A 19,387-nucleotide genomic window follows, 5' to 3' on the forward strand; every position below is an offset into this window, starting at 1 on the left:
ACGGATGTGCAGTACAGAAAATGAATGGATAGATAGTCCTCAGATTCTTGAATTTTTTTTTCTGTCACACTCAAGTTTCTATTGTTCCTGACAGGTCTTTGGCCGTAAAGGTCGGAATATGGATGCTCTCTAATTTTCAATGATACGTAATCGTGGAGGACCTGTCACATTTATTACTATTGTTTTTACAACAAATAGGCATGCATGCGTGTTTGTTCACATAAGACCATCGTCTGCTTCTTTGGTGGCTAATTTCATAAAGGTTTTATTTCTTTACAATGTTTTCACATTCTCATTGTTTGTATTTAATAGACCCATTACCACTACCGCATTATAGAAAAGGTATTCATAGCACTGAGAGAAAGGCTGCTGTTCTGTAATGTAGCAGCCCCCTCTGAACAAGCACTGCACCAGTAAATGATCTCCAACATCATCATTCCCCCTCCTTCTGTCTAACTTTATGGTTCATCTCCCTCTGGAACAGACAGTAGTTGATCATTCCACATGGACTCTGATCTTCCTCACCTCAACCGCCCCCCTTTATACTTTGCGTTCCTCTTCACTTCTGTTCTTTGCCTCATTCCAGCCTGCAGTTGTCAGGAACTCTTTCAAAGAGCGTCTCCTGCTTTCATTTCTACATACAGAGACTAATGCTCGTCGGTCAGTGGATAGTGGCTATGTGCCCATCTTACTCGCTCTGTACCTGGACTGGCATCGTAATGACACGCGCCATCGCCACACCCTGATCCGTAAAGGGCTTCTGGTCTGCCTCAGGAACATCACAAACATCAAGCTTGGCAGGAAAGCATTCATAGAGGCTGATGGTATGAGGATCCTCTACAACTCATCCACTGTGAGTGAGGATGTAACACACACAGTGATTTTACTACACAAACACACTGGACCAACACAATCATACTTAAATCGCTCTGTCCTAAGGAGTGTCTACCGGTGCGGACTCTGGATCCTCTGGTCAACACTTCAAGTCTCATCATGAGGAAGTGTTTTCCCAAGAACCGCCTGCCTCTGCCCACCATCAAATCAGCCTTCCATTACCAGTTGCCTCATGTGCCTGCTGTAGGGCCAGTGGCCCAACTGTATAGCCAGCCTCCTGGTGGTGAGAATACACCTACCTACACTCACACACACACACACACACACACACACACACACACACACACACACATACCTATCACTGGTGTGTGCCTGAGGTGATCACTGTGTATGTGCTTCGTTGATGATTAGACGCTACAGAGAGACACTTTTCATCTCAGCCAGCACAGATCCAAAACCTTTACACTCACTCACTCACTCACTCACACACACACACACTCACACATACCTATCACTGGTGTGTGCCTGAGGTGATCACTGTGTATGTGCTTCATTGATGATTAGACGCTACAGAGAGACACTTTTCATCTCAGCCAGCACAGATCCAAAACCTTTACACTCACTCACTCACTCACTCACTCACACACACACACACACACACACACACACACACACACACACACACACACACACACAGAATTAGTACTTCAAATGAGGCCAACCCAATGGTTAATGGCAATGCTCTTTTGAATCCACTACACACAATGTGCCTTGCAGGAAGAACAAGTCATCAGCTCTGCAACAAGCCCTTAAAGAAGGGTAAGACGTACGTAAGACATCAGACTTCATGCTCAGAATACATAGACTCACTCACCTCTGCTTTGTCATTCACCTCGCTTGTGTAATGTGTCACTAAACTAACATCTTGAAAATGTAAAATGCACATCGTACTGTGCTTGCTCAGGTCACAAGCAGACAAACGTAGTTGTACTACACCCAACTAATGTGCTCCCTGCATTGTGTCTACAGGCAGGTGAAATATTTGAATACCCAATACCTGTAAACTGTATTTTAAACGACTATCCATTCAAAATTGACATTTGTTTGTATAGCACTACAGAATATTCAGTTGACCCTGCTTTGGTTTCTATCTCGTGTTTGCAGGAATAAACAGGCGCTCCATAGTTACAGCATATACCCTTTAGACAGTTCTAATTGGCCAGGAAGTGCCTCAGCTTTAGAGCCGGGGACGTATTGCCATATTAATATATGAATATTCCCTCCAAAAATGTCAGTGGTGTCAGAAAACCAACCGTGCAGAACAGAGTAACGTAAACGACTGCCATTACATTCACATGTTACCGTTTCTTCACACTCATCCTCTGATCATGGCTGTTCACGTCTTTCTATTAACATGTTCTCTGTTCCTCTCACAGCAATGAAATACTACATTATAATTCACTAGAATAATATTTTCCCAGGCAAAAAAAAAAAAAAAAAAAGCAACACATAGTTTATAACCAGCTTTTAAGGCAGTTTGCCTACTAACTAGTGTGTTTCTCTGTACCCAGTAGACGATGTGGTGGACGAAAGTGACGATAATGAGGAGACAGAGGCGGACACTGAAAACGATACTGAAAATGAGGAAGATGATAAGGATCATCACTCCCTGGTAATACTCAGCAGTCGCATGCACTCAACAGATGTCTCAGGCAGCGCTACGTGTTCCACTTACTTTTCAGAATCTCAGAGTGTATTTGTTTCCTGTTTGGAGAACCCATGTAGAGTGACTAATGGACCGTTTGGATTTTAGTCCATCATGTAAGATTGACATGAAACTTTGAGAGTAGAATGTCAGGGTTTCATGTATTATATGGCACATAACTGATCAACCACTGGCACCAAACACTCTTGTCACTGTTTACCTCCTCAACGTCTCAGTATCAGAGTTAAGAATGATCATGTACCCGTCAACAAAAGCTCACTTAACTTTTTTTTTTTTTTAATTCCACTGTATCTGTAATATGAGTGTTTTTGTGTTCTTGTGTCCCGTTGAATAGAATGATGACATAGAGACCGACCTGAACAAGCTACATCCCAAAAAGAGCCCCGGCCCTCCTTTTGAGGAGTTGAGGGTCTATGAGAGGTTCTTCTTGGAGCTATCCGAAGACTTTCAGGTCAGGATCTTGAGACCATGGGAATAAAATGTATCTCCTTAAAAAAACAAACAAACAAAAACAAAACAAAAAAAACATCAAATATCCACACACAACAATTTACCTTCTTTTTCTATCGGTTCATTCATTAAGAGATATATATGGTGTTGAATATACACAGTCGAGGACAGAATTATAAGCCCCCCTACAAAAATGTCATTTTTTAAAAAAAAAATTTTCCAAGTACTTTTAACCAGAGCAAAAAAAGACACCCTAGTTTTATTTGTGAAGCTTCAATTATTTTATTTTACACTCAGAAATGAAAACATTCCACCAAACACAAAAAGTACCATGGTCAAAACCATTAGCCCTCCACATTCTAATAGTCAATTGTGTATCTCTTTTGCTGGACAACTGCCTGCCTGCCTCGTTTGTTGTAGTTTTCAACAAGTCTCTGACACTTCTTTTGAGGAATCCTGGCCCATTCTTCTTTGGCAAATGTCTCAAGTTCCTCCAGATTTGATGGTCTTCTGGCATGGACATTTTTCTTTAGGTCACCCCACATATTTTCAATCAGTTCTCCACCAAGAGGGACGTATGTTTAGCATAGTTGTCATGTCAGAAGATGAAGCGACGACTCAGACCCAGTTTTAGTGCTGACTGATTAAGGTTTTCTTTCAGCACCTCCACATCTTTTTCTTTATTCATGATTCCTTCCACCTTGACAAGATTTCCAGTTCCAGATGCACTGAAGCATCCCCACAGCATAATGCTCCCACCACCATGTTTCACTGTGGGGACGGTGTTCTTTGGGTGAAATGCCTCTCCCTTCTTTCTCCAAACATAAGCAGTGTCTCTCTGGCCAAAGAGCTCTAGTTTAGTCTCATCAGACCATAAGACAGGCTTCCAGTATGAGTAATCTCTCTCTAGGTTGTCCTGAGCATACTTAAGTCTGGCTTGAAGGGGCCTTTTCCTTAAAAGTGGAGTTTTTCTTGGTCTGCAACCTCGCAGTCCATTCCTGTGCAGAGTTCTACTGATGGTCTTCTTAGAGACTATGATTCCTGATGTGGCCAAGTCATTCACCAGTGTCTTGGCAGTTGTTCTGGGGTCTTTAGACACATCTCTCACTAGTTTTCTCTCCAGTGTCTTTGAAATCTTTCGCTTTCTACCTCTGTCAGGCTTGTTCTGCACTGTATGGCTGTCTTTGAATCTCTGGATTATAACTCTCACTCCAGTTCTTAACACTTGGAATCGCTTGGATAGCTTTGTGTATCCTTCTCCTAATTTGTGTGCATCAATAATGCTTTTTCTCAGGTCCAAACTGATTTCCTTTGTTTTCAGCATGGTGCTTTCTCAACAGACAGCTCAATGGCCCCTACTGAGGCTTTTATACCGTGCTTTAACCTAATTGTTGAGTGAAATCTGCTGTTTCACCAGATCACCCTTAAGCACATCACCTGTGGAGCTAAAGCACATAACTGCACAAAAGTGTCTTTTTGTGTGACAACTTAACAAATGGTGATTTCTTAAAGGGGGCTGATAATAATGTCCATGGTCATTGAAGCTTTTTCTTAAATGTTTATGTTTTTGTGTGCAAATATAGATATTTTGTGCCTTCCAATGAAAAATAGTATGTTCAGAAATGCTCTGTTAAAAATTCCTTGCTCTGTTAAAAAAGTACTGGGGAAAATCTTGAAGAAACCTAAAATTTAAAAGGGGGGCTTATAATTTTGTCCTCAACTGTATATAAATGTGTGTCTGCATAGTTTTTTCATTTTCATTCAGTCGAGACAATGTTTGAAGTGATAATTATAGTTTTTGCATGGATGAGCAACCGAATTAATTGCAGTGCATCCCAGAAAAGAGGATTTCCCCCCCACCCATAATATTTTTGCGTGTCTTTGTTCAAATAAGTGAATATGAAAACGATTATCTACAACATGGCTGCACGGGGGACAACTGATCAACACATCAATGTATCTTATTCCCTAAGGGTTATAACTTTGAATGCGTGAGGACTGCCTCGACCACGTCGTCATCGTCATCATCAACCTCAGCCTCGACTCGATCCACTCGGCCTGTCATAGTGCCCACAGGTCAATCTCTATCCCCAAATCACATCCCCAAACGGAGCTCTCAGGAGGTTTCCAACCTGACCAAAGGACCATACAGCCAGCCTCCTCCCTCTGCTCCCTCACCTTCTCCCCGTGCTCCTCTCACACCTCTGGAACTGGATACCATCCACCTCACCAAGGACCAAGACAAGAAAGAGGAGGCCCATATTCCTTCTTCTCTGGACACATATTCTTCCTCCCTGAGCAGGCCTCTGTCTCAGGTCCAGCCTAGTGAACAGGATCTGACAGATGTTTTCCAGTGTATCTCTCTAGAAAGTGAAGGGCCTCTAAATGCAGAAGAAGAAGGACTTGGGGGAATCAGACAAGAGGGCTCCCCGATAAGTGCCACAAGACACATACAGTCCCCTCTCCTTCTGGGGGGCATTGCTACGCGCCGTATTGGAGGAGGAGGTTCTGATTGTGGCTCAGAGGGTCCTGATGATGAGGCAGGGGAAGGAGCAGTTCTGGAGGTTCCAGACACGGCTCGGCTCCTCCCTCTGCATGACCCTGACCTTTACGTAGAGATGGTGAAGGGAACGCGTTCTGTACCCCAGTATGCTGAAGTGGCTTACCCAGACTACTTTGGCCACGTTGCTCCAACGTTTAAGGAACCTCATCTTGAGAGAGTGTATGGTGTTCAGAGGTGAGACATTTTTATCAATGTGGTCAGTCATTTTCAAGTGCAGAGCAAGCAGAAATTACTCATTTAATCAAATATATTTGAATTGTTTTAGTATGTTAATGTATGTGACATTCGAGAGTCCTGAATGGCAGTTGGAAGTCATTATGCAGTTTGTGAGCCTTGGCGACTGGATGTGATCTACAGCTTTCAACTCAACAGTGTCTCGTTTTATTTTCCCACATTTTGCATTAATTGTCAGCTTGTTTATCCTTGCAGGTCCAAGATATTCCAGGATATTGAGAGGCTTATTCACCCTAACGAAATTGTGGATAAAGTAGTTTACGATCTGGACATTCCAAGGTGAGTCCTCTTTAAACGTTAGCGCTTCATTTGGACTCTGCTATGTTCGTGACAAAAATTTTCTGTTTTTTTTTCTTCACTTGCTATTTTGAGAACTGTAATATTCAGAAAGCCAGTTAGTTTCGTTGATCAGTAATATTATTCAGCTTGTCGGGATGACTTATTTATATATAGTAATATGGTTTTTTTGTTTGGTTTTTCAGTCCTGTGATCGAAGATGATGATGGTGATTCACTGAAATTCAACTCTCAGTTTGAGTCTGGCAACCTCAGGAAGGCTGTTCAAGTGAGGAAGTAAGCTTCACTTCATTTATAGATTAATCTTCATTCGATTTAGAGCAATAACAGTTAACAGGCTGCAGTTAATTCTTGCAATGTTCAATTTCCCTCTTACTTTATAAACAGTTGTCTGACATCAGTATTTTTTTTTTATGTCATGTTGTTTATCCAGGTATGAGTATGACCTGGTGCTGAATTCAGACATCAACAGCAATCACTACCACCAGTGGTTCTACTTTGAGGTCAGTGGCATGCGTGTTGGAACCACCTACCGCTTCAACATCATCAACTGTGAGAAGTCCAACAGCCAGTTCAACTACGGTGAGATACATCAGAAGTTTAACTTTCTCCGTTAGAAATGTAATTCTTGTAACTGTTCTATTAGTTTAGACCGGATGCCCTTTGATGAGCTGTAAGTCGAAATGAAATCTGTGCTCAGCTACAGAGCCACAAACACACTAATGAACCTGTGTGTGTGTGTGTGTGTGTGTGTGTGTGTGTGTGTGTGTGTGTGCGCGCGCGCACCTGCAGGCATGCAGGCGCTGATGTACTCTGTGCAGGAGGCGATCAGCGGCCGTCCTCGCTGGGTCAGAACAGGAACTGACATCTGTTACTACAAGTAGGTAGATTCACCAAAATCCGTCATATTTGTTACTGCTCTCTCCTAAAGTCCACATGTGAAATAGTCACAGCTGTAATGACATTTATTTTTTTGTTCCTACACTCTGCAAGCTTCATACATTTCATACATAATATATGTCATGTCCTCTTTAAAGTGTTTGACCTTGTGCATAGGAACCATTTTGCCAGGAGTTCTATAGCAGCTGGCGGTCAGAAGGGGAAGTCTTACTATACCTTGACCTTCAGCATAACCTTCAGCCACAAGGATGACGTCTGCTACTTTGCTTATCACTACCCATATACATACTCTTCTCTTAAGGTATTATTACACTCACGGTCTTTTCTGTAATAGTAATGAATAATGGTATTTACAACTTTTTTTAATATTTTATTATGTCTTGGGTGTTTTTTCCTGTAAATATTTCAATTCACATTATACTAGATACATTTTTTATTAGTAGTAGTATATTAAATTGTTGTTTTGGTCCTATCTCATGCTGTTTACAGTAATAACCTCCCATATCTCACCATGACCCTGGATGCACCTGAACTGCTGATATGTTACTCTGTCTTATAATCTATATTTTCCTCATATCTGTACTCTGATACTTGGTGTATCTTCACTGCAAAAAGCCTGCCATTTTGATACAAGCAGTAATGGAAATACCCAGTGTGTGGGACATTTAACAAAAAGTGGATCAACAACATCTTGAGAGCTCTGATGCTTCGGGGCTGAAATGGAAACTTGTAGATGATCATTTTTAGGAGGTGAAATCTGAAAACTGCAACCTGTCGCTTCGTGAATGTATTGGCAGATGCACCTGGCTAAGCTGGAGGCTCTGAGGACGCCTCACATCTACCTGAGACAGGACACTCTGTGTGAAACCCTGGGAGGAAACAGCTGCCCCCTCCTCACCATCACCGCCATGCCCGAGTCCAACTCCAATGATCACGTCTGTCAGTTCAGTGAGTAAACAGTTATGTCGGCGTGCATATGTCCTCAGCCTGAGCAAACAAAGCTCACCTGCAGGGTTCATTCCTCCCTAATGATATCACTGCCTTCTGGAAGACTGGCATCATCTATGCAGGTCTACAAGAATCAGATAAAACCTGCGTGAATGAGAGATGACGAACTTATAACTTCAGTTGTAGGGAGTTCAACTGCCTTTAACAGCATTCTTCAGTGATAGAACTATTTTAGGAAAGAGAGCTAATAAACGGACATGAGAGTATTTTCTCAGATCAGATATCATTTGTTCATAGGCAGTGAAAGCTTGTCTCTGTTTTTGTAAAAGATCTGAGATTCTTATTCCCCGGTTCCTGTTTGGTTCAGCTGCTCCTAAAAACATTTATTTTTCCACTTGCTGTCACTAGAACATTTGAGGGAACATTTCTGGGGGATCTGGACATGCCAGTACTTCCCAAACGATTTAGCTTTATATAGCTCAGTGAGGCTGTGAGAACATTAACCTAAAGCATCTTGTTCTATTTCCTTGTATTTGTGCTTTTACCTCCTCAGGGAATCGACCACTGATCTTCCTTTCGGCCAGAGTGCACCCTGGGGAGACCAACGCCAGCTGGGTAATGAAGGGCACTCTGGAGTTCCTGATGGGCACCAGCCCGCTGGCAGCCAGCCTTAGAGAGGCCTACATCTTTAAGATTGTCCCGATGCTCAACCCTGATGGAGTTATTAATGGAAAGTGAGTCTCGTGCACGAGTCGGGCACAATTGCACACACTGAATATGCAATAATCAGCTCATCCTGCACAGCGGTCACAGCTATATATTTTTAATATGCCATTGTTTCTCTGCTCTGCCCCGCTTTTTCTTTTTTAACCCTTCTCCTCTCCGGTGTAGTCATCGTTGCTCTCTGAGTGGAGAGGATTTGAATCGTCAGTGGCAGACACCAAATCCCGAGCTCCACCCGACCATCTACCACACCAAGAACCTGCTGCAGTACCTCGCAGACACACAGAGGGCACCACTGGTATGACCTCAAGTTAATTGGACCCAAATTACTTTGCTCTCTTACTCTCCATTATTTAGTAAGTGTGTGGGAGTTCTACTCTTGTCAGTTGTAATTTTACCACATTAGATTTAATACCTTCTTGCTGTGAGGCAACGGTGCTAACCACTGCGCCACCGTGCCGCCCCGTGACAGAAAATATGTTTTGCGAAATGTTTTTGAAATTAACACACTGCTACTGGTTTAAATCTGCCATTCATCTCAACATTGTCTCATTTATTTTCATTTTTTTTAAATCAAACACAACATAATACATAATTACATCTCTTACACAGAAAAAAACAGACCTTCACACACACACCACTTTTTACATACAAACATATACGTGCATACATGACAGAGATATGTAATTTCACTGCAGAAATGTACATAAATGCCATTTTCATGAAGCAGAAAAGAAAAATATGAATCGGATATTAGATCATAAAACTTATCAAATCAATTCCAATTTATGATTGTTTATTGTTGTCTGGCAGCTCCATTTCTCTATGTTGACCGTACCTTTTGAAGTAATGTTCAAGCGGCACAGTAGTGCCAGCTTTTCTGAATAGAAACTGTGAACTTTGCCAAGCATAGAATTTTAGAATTTGTACGGTTTTAATTGATGTTGGTGAAGGATTTGAACTGTTGTAGCTGAGCTTGCCACCAGTTCCTCATGTTTGTTTGTGTAGGTTTTCGTTAATTAACCATTTGAATAGTTTGGAAAAGGAAAGACGTTACATTCTGGCTCACTGTAGTTTTGAACTACATTGCAGGCCACATCACAAACACTATCCTTTGTCTGTGTGTGTGTGTGTGTGTGTGTGTGTGTGTGTGTGTGCGTGCGTGTGCGTGCACGCGTGCGTGTGTGTACTTGCGTGTATGTGTGTGTGTGAAATGTTGTGGTTATGCAAAGGTGTTCTGCGACTATCACGGTCATTCCAGAAAGAAGAACGTGTTCATGTACGGCTGCAGTGTGAAGGAGACAGTCTGGCAGTCTAACATCAGTGCTACATCTAGTGACTTACAGGAGGACCTCGGATACAGGGTGAACACACACACACACACACACACTGCTCCTATTATTTACACATACGTAAATGCCTATTATTACTTTAATTTACTTCACTCTTTAGAAGTCAAGCTTGTCAGGTCAAGACCAGTTCTCTGCATTATGTGAATGTAAAAAATTCTTCTCGCTGAGTAGAATGCTAATAAAGAAGCCAGTGTGATACAAATTTTCCTTGTGGACATGCAGCTACAGGCTGCAGTCCCACAGCAAACATTTTGGACCGCATCAGTCAATAGTGCTGTCCTTGCGCCGTACATAAGCCAGTCTTTGTTAGATTGTTATTTGTACCTATTACAAAATGTACTTCATCCCCCCGATGCAAGACACACTCAGACTACTTCAGCTTTTACTCGGTTTTATTTTTTAGTTTTGTGGTTTTTGTTTTTTTCTTTTTTGCAGGCACTTCCTAAGATTCTCTCCCAGATTGCCCCAGCCTTCAGCATGGCCAGCTGCAGTTTTGTTGTGGAGCGCTCCAAAGAATCGACCGCCCGCGTGGTCGTTTGGAGGGAGATAGGAGTCCAGCGCAGCTACACCATGGAGAGCACGCTCTGTGGCTGTGACCAGGGCAAATATAAGGTTAGCCTTTATATGTTTACGAAGGGCCCTCAAACAAAAGGCCAGTCTGATAGGGAAGTGCAAACAGGCTGGGTTTTTTGTTTTGTTTTGTTTTTTAGCCATTTTAGGATCTACTCCTCATCATTCGTCTTAAAATACGTTAATCAACCACTAAAACACAACAGCATCCGTAGCCCAGATGACCAAGATGAGCCGCTGCGAGATACAATGGTGTGAGCAGTCAATGAATGCCAGTTCAGATCGGATGCATCTATGGTCTTGCCATCATATTTGAGTAATGCTTCAACAATCGTCTGTAAGGCTGTCATTGGACAGGACGAGCTGGCACAGGGGCTTCGGGTTTGGTTCCAGTCAGACTCAGCTGCAGTTCATTGGTGAAAGGAATGATCTTGATGCTGTCCAATGACTGGGCTACGTGGCTGTACAGTAGCTGTTAAAAATAACATTGTGAAGGACCACATAAAATAGATGATTGTAAAGTAATAAAATCTCAAACAAGAAAAGAATAGCATGTATTTAAAGTAAATTGTTGATTAAATAAGAAGTTTTCCCTCCCCATACACCCCGACCAGTGGGTGGACAGAATGTTCTCATCATCATTAAAAAATGAAATAAATTCCTGTCATTATCTCAAAAAATAGATCACATGATGCACCATCTTTCACAAGTGATGCATCAATTGCTTTGCTTTGTTCGATTTTATTCCATTTTATGCTGTCCACCCTCCCTTAATGTCCCCATAAATCACCATACGTCCACCAGGTGGAGATGCAGTCCTTGTTTCCCCCTCTGCTGTCTTTGCTTCCATCTTTACCCGCCTTCCTGTTTACCTTGTCACCTCTCCTTCTCTCCCTCTTTCTTTCTTCCTCTCTCTCTGTCTCTCTGTCTATCTTTTCATCCCAGCTGAATTCCTATCCGCTCAATTCTGCCAATGTCAATGTCTAACAAACCCAGAGGCAGTCTTGTGATGCACCCCAACTAGTTTGAACTAAAGTGTTTATCCAGATGTGCAGGAACTACAGTCATCTGGAACTACAGTAACGTCTGCTGTTGTGTCCTTTCTCCAGTGTGTGCGTGTGTTTATTTACTTGAATGAGTGAACTGTTCTGTGGAGACTGGTTTGTATATGAGACTGCATATTAGTTTGAATAAGAGCTTCCTGTAAATGAAACATATCATCATGTTCTTCCATGAAAGGCTTCCTCAGCAGATGCATTACAGCTCGAAGAATTCGGTGTTTGAAGATGGACAACAGCTCCGTCCCCAGGCTTCAGAGCTCTGATTAAAAAAAGCCCACAGCAGCCATTTGAAACTACACTTAAGTTAGATTTTTTTTGTTAGAGTATGTTTGTATTTCAGAGGTGTGCCCATTTATATCCATTTAATTAGCTTTGATGACTTGAGCTGTGAGCGGCACAGTAGTGCAGTGGTCAGCACTGTCGCCTCACAGCAAGAAGGTTCTAGGTCTGACCCCAGCTCGGGCACGGGATCTTTCTGGGTGGAGTCTGCATGTTCTCCCTGTTCCTGTCTGGGTTCTCTCTGGTACTCCGGCTTCCTCCCACAGTCCAAAGACATCAAGAGGGGACGAGGCTGATTGATACTCTAAATTGACCGTAGGTGTGACTGTGAGTGTGAATGGTTGTCTGTCTCTATGTGTTGGTCCTGCGATGGACTGGCAACCCGTAACAGGATAAGCGGTAGTAAATAGATGGATGGTTGGATGGATGGACTTGATGTGTTTGCAATCTGAGGCTCTTTAGAAATCTGTATGAAACTATACTTGCAACAACTTTTCCTGGCGATTATATGAATATCTTCAACATGCCTGTCTGTGTCATCCAGGGTCTTCAAATTGGCACCAGAGAGCTGGAGGAGATGGGGGCCCAGTTCTGTGTGGCCCTCCTGAGGCTCAAGAGGCTGACGGGGCTTCACAACCACCAACACCTGCTGGATTTGGAGAGTGATATCATCGGGACGCAGTCCAAAGTGGTCAGGTTAGCCACACTCACTTTCCGTGATGTTTTAAAAGGACCTGGTCAGAAAGACAACATGTATAGACTGTATAAAAGAGTGGACGTAGCCTCTGTGATGTCAGCATCTGGTCGGTGGACTCCTGTTGTCGACCCTTTTTGGCTTTCACTTTAGCATTTTCTTTCAACCAAAAATGAACATATTTGGGCGAGATAGTGGAGTTTGACACTAACCAAAGCTTTGTTGGACTGACTGGTCTTTGTAGGAGCAATCACACAGTAGCCATGCCCTAAAATATAAGCTACGTGATTATCTCCACCAATGCGTTAAAATCGTATTTTTCACTGACGAGCAGAAATGTGTGGTTGAGTGACAGTGTGAGGATGAGTGTGTGACATTTGATAGATGTCCTGGCGGCGGGGGAAAGCTGACCACATTTGGTGTAATAGAAAATATATCAAAGGAGATTTACGATCATTTTCTCATGGATTTCTTTTAGAAAGCGCTTTTGAAATAAGTGGCTGGCGTCTCCGCTCCTTTTTATACAGTTTATGTCCTCATGCCACCATTTGAAGGTATATGATTTTGAATGTTCTATTGCCAGGAGTTCTTTCTGCAAAATAAGTACATTATCTGCACAAAACACCGTCATCACTGCTGGACCCGTCCCCCTCGGTTCTGACGCTCCGTGTTCCTGTCACTGCGGCTCCCCTGTGAAGTAGTACTCAAGAAACAAATGAATACTTGCATTTACACAGGACTGCTCTGAGCATCATTGAAATTCTACTGATGACCACGTGTGATGAATATAATGAAAAGTTCCAGAGTGAGAGGAGGTAAGAATAATTGTCTGCAGTGTCATATCTCTAAGATGGAGAGCAAAACAGCCAGAACACATTTCTTTTTTTAACCAAACCATTTGCATTTACACATAGCTGAGCTTTTCAAGGCCACGGTGAGCCGCTGAAGTTGAGTGAACAGAATTCACAAGCAAAACCAGACTCGCCTCCTGTTTGCAGCTTAATATATTAGCACAACGCAAATAAAAAATATATTTTAAAGTCATCAGTGTCAGTGAATGCGCAAATCCACTGAATTTCTGGTGCCTTCAAGAGATAACAGAAATGAATGTTATAATTCAGCTCCAAGTCTCTCTGGACTTCCTCCTCACCAGAGCTGCATATTTTATCTTTGCCTTGTTTTATCAGTGTTTGTAGTTCCTGCCACCTCATCTCTGCTTTCTACGAGTATATCAGCTGTGATTCATTAGAGCTTTCACTTTGATTATGGCCTTGGAGTTCACAATGTAAATCTGCTTGCTCGCTCTCTCCTCTGTATTGGCATTCACATAGACAACTGCTGCACAAACCAGAGGTAAATAAGTTTATTTCTCAGGCGGCTCCTTTGCTTAAATGTAAAAATGATGATTGTAATTGCAAAATTCTGCCATTTTTCTTCTCAAATAAGTATGAATGAATTCTTGATGTCCTTATGTCGTTATCGTGGAAAGATATGATACAATGATACAATATTCCCTGTTTTTCCCTTTTTTTTCCTGGCACTTTTATGGTAAACAAAGTGGTACATTTAAAAAAAAAAAAGAAGTTTTTTTGTGCATCAGTATTTTCATCCCTCATTTAAATGACTCTTCCTTTTTCCTCTGGCCTTTTTAGAAATTTATAAACCTAAAAAAAATTGATCCGCCACAAACCGGGCACATAGCACATGAGATCGTGAATCTGTTAAAATAATGTTGGGTGTGTGTGAAAGAAGGCTTTAAGTCACCAGGATGATAAAAAAAAAAGAACTACATAAAAGTTAAAGATCTGGATTATGAGGCTTTTAAATCCTGAACCACATTGAGAAGTCATAGTTGTACTAAAGTCAGTTTTGAGACTTTATTTTTCATCCGTTGTTTAAGAAAAAATCTAAAATGATGAGCCAGCTCTGCAGCCCATAAAGGGCCACAAAGCTTTCTTTCTACTCACCTCTATTAAAATCCCTTGCTCGGCCAAACCCGGGACTGTGACCACCAAGGTTATCTTAATGTCTTTCTTTCTTAATGTCAGCGTTCTCTAACTCCAAAGATTTGTTAAGGTCGTTGATGACTTTAAACTCCAAAGCACTTAATGCTCACCTCCCTGTGTTTGATTCTCCTGCTACCAACATACTCTACTCTCATATTGATATATTCATTCATCATTTATGTCTTTGATCATTAAGGGACTCCAAAAGTGTTCTGGTGCTTTTCAGTGTGTGTTTTCACTGGCATCCTTTGAGATTGGTTGCTCTCATCCAGGGCTGATGTGGTACCACTTACCATTTAATAGGTCATCATAATAGTGATATTGTGGCCGTTGGGAGTGTGGGCGTGTTTAAAAGGGGTGTGTGTGTGTGTGTGTGTGTGTGTGTGGTGTGTGTGTGTGTGGGAGAGTGTTGTCTAGGTTTTTAATGCACATATGCGGATGTGTATACTGAATTTGTATAGAGGGGCAACATAATTTTGTTAGCTAACCAAAAAGAATTACCATCTGTCCCCTCGGTGGAAGCCAGTGGAATGGGGTTTTGAATTGTTGCAAAAATAATAACAAATCCATAATTTATAATTCTGATTCAAAATTAGATTTTTTTTTTCTACAAAAAGAGGAAATATTCACAAACGAATGACACTCGTATGAATTCCCAAGCGTAAATAATTCTTTCAAGTACAGAGCTAAAGCTATGCTGACGAAATAGCGTAACGGACGACAAACTTTGTTAAAGACACACACAAGCTTCAAAATGCATGTGTGGTATTTACTGGTGTATTTTGAACAGTGTTAACCACACAGACTTCATGTCAGTAATTTAACCTAAAACCTATTCAAAAACTCAGTGACTGTGAGAAGAGGGAACCAGGATCCATTCCTGCGTGACACTCTGTTGATACAGAAGATGAAACCCCATGAAAGGGGGGGGGGGGGGGTGTTTCTATACGTTCTCTATAGTAGCCTGCAGTGGTTTACTCAGAAAGTCTCATTATCTGTTTGTGTAGCAGTCTGACCATCCAAATCTGTACACACACAAAACCATTATCACACACATCCACATTTACTGTACATATACTGACACACCACGCCTGTCCGTCTTGTGGTGACCCTCCGGAGAGCTTGATAGGAGATCATTCTCTGAGCCCCCTGATCAACTGTCTCCCTGGGATCACATTTCAGACCATTAACACCATTAAAAACCCACTAAAGCCACTAAAACCTCAAAGAACCAGCAACCATTTAACCATTAAGACCCACGGGACAAAAAAACAGCCTCATTAGTCAGAGGACACAATCACTGTTTGTTAGCAGCTGATATTTGATGGTGTTTTTTTTTTTTTAAATATCATGGCTCATATATAAAACATTCTGATTTTGTTTGTTGCAGATGTTCCTTCGGTATCACCTTTTTTTTTTTAGATATGAAAAACAGAATTTTATATCACAAGCTCTATGTTTTGAATGTTAATCGTAAAACACCAAAGAATAACGAGTCACAGTAATAATTGTACACTTTGTATGAACGTCCCATGGGGTGCTTGGTTTGTGATGTTTGTGCTTTAAAGAATTGGACCCTGCGGCAGTAAATTTTCAGGACTGTTAATCCGTTGGAAGAAACATTTTCATAATATATTACATTTCATGGCAGCCTCCTCAGTATTGCAGGACAGAGACACAATTTCAGTTATATATTGATATAGATGTATTTTATTGATCCTGCGAGGGAAAGTCTTGTTACAGCAGCACCAGTACGAATAAAAATCAAATGGTGATGGGTAAATTAAAGAACCACAGAGCTTCACGACAAGACAGTAAACACAGAAAAGGAACAGGAGGTACAATATCAACAACGAAATGAGCAATGGTTTTAAAGAGAGGAAAGGGCAATAATGCACGAAAAAGAAAAAGTGAAACAATCTTAAAGTTCTATACTATGCAGTTTGTAAGGGAATATGTATCTGGTATTCAGAAGTACTACTTGATTATATGTAGTTTTTCAGAGTATCCAAAACATTTTTGGCCAAGGAGCATGACACTCTTACTTATGACCTATTCATTGTGACTGTGTTCAATATTCTTGCACAATTACTGTAAGAGGAATAAATCACCACGCATTTTGTCATTGTGAAACACCCGAAGGCATCGATGGCGCAATGGGCCTGCTAAATTCCCAAAAAGCTGACTTAATGGAGATGCATATTTTTCCCTGAGACAGCATTTATCTCCAGATAAATGTCCATAATCCCTGGCACCGGTGTTAATGATACTGTGTTTTGTTCTGCAGCAGCTGCCCCACCACTTACGTGATGGAGGAGGATGAGCCGTCCTTTCTGGAGGCGGTAGACTACAGTGCAGAGAGCAACGATGAGGACGCAGAAGCTGAAAATGAACACAGCATCGAAGTTCACGAGAACCCCGATCACCTCGGCCAGGTGTCTGACTTTGAGGCGAATCACAGGGAGTAACGTGGGGTCGGGGGGGGGTTGATTTGCTTAATGCCTGGAGGTCCGAGCCTATAACCAGCAAGTGCTTGGAAGGTTAGCTGATCGTAAGTTACTCAAATCAGAAGTTGAATCATAAACCTTCACATACTACTCACTCAAAACGGTGAACAAATAGCTTAGATCTACTCATGAATCTATTATATACACACGTAGCTTACATGGTACCTTAGGGTGCTTCTTTTTGCCACGAGACTCAATGTTGTTTGGCCACCAGGGCAATCTGTGATGGTGCATACTCCCCTTGCCTTCCACAGCAGAAATAATCAGAATGGATTCAAATGAATGTTTTCACCTGAAAATCACAGTCTCACTGTAACCATCATGGTCTATATATGGTAACCCTTGACCTCAGACACCATACAGCCTCTGTGATTCACACAGCTAACAAAGCAGCAAACAGTAGGCACCGCTGATCCTTAACTTGAATCCTTTCCTACTCGCTCATTCCTCACAGACGATCTTATTAGACCCACGTAGCTAGTTTTTCACAACCATCTTTGACCTTGAGTAGACCACCCCCTACTCAATGACCAATTTAGAGATCCAACTAACCTGCCTTCTTATCTCCTCAGTCTCACCCGGCACACTTTTGACTCGTTTTGTTGGTTTGGGCTTTCTTCGCATCCCTCCACCTTTCCCTCTGTCTAACAAGCTGTGGTGTTGAAATGGGATGCACCAGATCTCCGCCAGTCTTATATTAGCACCAGGTTAACATCAGTCACCTCAGGCGTCCCATGTAGAACAACCTCCGACTGAACTACACTTGAGTTATGACCTCACTTCCTCTGTTCTGCAACCCCTCCTTCCTGGACTGCAGTGCACATGGTGTCCGTGTGCCAATTGCCTTGCTTTATCCAAAACTATTTATATCACACACATATTGAATGTTCACATCTTTCTAAAGATGCACCTTGTACATTTCATGTGATGTAGGTGTGAACACACCTGACATAAATCTGGTTGTAGTTTCTTGGTCATGTACAGCAGTAAATGTTAGCAAGTATATAGCAGTACTGAACAAAAGCATGAGCTGCAGACAGCAGAAAACCCCATTTGCACTTTGATTTACACGATACTCACAAAAGAAAAAGCAGCAGGAGAGGAACATTACAACTTGTCACAGTTTTTGAACCTCAACTGATGTATCACCTCATGAAAGTTCTCAGCCCAAAGAGGATGCTAATGTTGCTGTGATGTCAACATTATTATTAGAATTATTTTTATTATTATCATTATTATTATTATTATTACACTGGATTTGTTTCCATTTTTATTCTGTGTGTGTGCGTGTGTGTGTGTGTGTGTACGGTATGTGGATTTGCTTAGGAGAGCATAAAAACAGATTGTGCATTTTATTGGGAGTATAAAGTAGTTGATTTGACTTCTTTCCTTTTTCTTGTTATAGAGATGGCACATTTCTTTTGATTTGTACAGCTAGCGCATGGCTTTTTGCTGTTTTTATTTTCTAATTTATTAAGTACTGTTTCTGGGATGCAACCTGTATGTATATGAGATATTTGAGCGTGTGTGTGTGTCTGTCTGTCTGTCTGTGTGTGTGCGCACGCATGTGTGTGCATGTGCATATTTAAGTTATTCCATTATTCAGCCCTGCTAATGCTCTTACAGTGTGTTCTTTCTCTCAATTTGATTATCCTCTCTCACTCTCCTTCACTCTCCCCATTTTCTCCTTTCTTCTAAACCCTTCCATTCCCCCCCTTTTTACTGGTGTACTTTGAAATTCCACTCATGGACATCTTACAAACCCAGGGAGGTCATTGTTGAGGGTGTGTGTGTGTCTGTGTCTGTGTGTGTAAAAGATATCATGTGTAATGTTTATGGAAGGATGCTTAACCAGAGAATCGTTGGTGTGTGTGTGTGTGTGCGCGTGCGCGGGGTTGTATCTGTTATGTTAGTCCGTAACGTCAACACAGCGCTGGGCTGCTTCCGTTTTTATTTTTGTTTGAAGGTGCAAGCAGAGCTAGTATCCCATGTTATGTTGACTATAACTCAGACGATTGAAGCGAAGACTGAAACATAGGAAATAAAATGTGAACGTGGTGAACCATCTGCTGTCGTGTATTTTTATCTGCACTCTGCTATACAGAACGTTAAGCCCTTTCGCTGCTAAGACAGAATTATGTTTCCTCTTGTCTGAATTGCTTGAACACTTAATTGAGCCTATATTTGTCCTCATAAAGACCTCTCTACCCAACCTGGTAAAGTGATTGTAATGGACCCCAACTG

The 19,387-nt window shown here is 41.7% G+C and overlaps 1 protein-coding gene across 8 annotated transcripts in view; it reads left to right on the top strand.

The window, feature by feature from the left end:
* Positions 1-19,202, top strand: part of agtpbp1 (ATP/GTP binding carboxypeptidase 1) — a 30,010-nt gene extending 10,808 nt beyond the window's left edge. Inside the window, exons 10-28 of one of the 8 annotated variants that reach the window (XM_086206279.1) lie at positions 645-853; positions 940-1,117; positions 1,612-1,653; positions 2,406-2,506; positions 2,895-3,011; positions 4,984-5,747; positions 6,003-6,086; positions 6,290-6,379; positions 6,537-6,685; positions 6,896-6,983; positions 7,160-7,304; positions 7,801-7,951; positions 8,505-8,685; positions 8,843-8,972; positions 9,907-10,038; positions 10,462-10,638; positions 12,481-12,632; positions 13,368-13,445; positions 16,924-19,202. In XM_086206279.1, coding sequence (XP_086062405.1) covers positions 645-853; positions 940-1,117; positions 1,612-1,653; positions 2,406-2,506; positions 2,895-3,011; positions 4,984-5,747; positions 6,003-6,086; positions 6,290-6,379; positions 6,537-6,685; positions 6,896-6,983; positions 7,160-7,304; positions 7,801-7,951; positions 8,505-8,685; positions 8,843-8,972; positions 9,907-10,038; positions 10,462-10,638; positions 12,481-12,632; positions 13,368-13,445; positions 16,924-17,104 — 3,149 coding nt within the window. In that variant the 3' untranslated portion in view covers positions 17,105-19,202. The other 7 variants (XM_086206280.1, XM_086206283.1, XM_086206284.1 and 4 more) reach the window with 7 other exon arrangements.
* Positions 19,203-19,387: the final 185 nt, after the last annotated feature.

This window comes from Aulostomus chinensis, chromosome 6 (genome assembly GCF_037954235.1).
Source record: "Aulostomus chinensis isolate RoL2024-O1b breed Wild chromosome 6, RoL_Achi_v1.0, whole genome shotgun sequence".
Taxonomy (NCBI): Eukaryota; Metazoa; Chordata; class Actinopteri; order Syngnathiformes; family Aulostomidae; genus Aulostomus; species Aulostomus chinensis.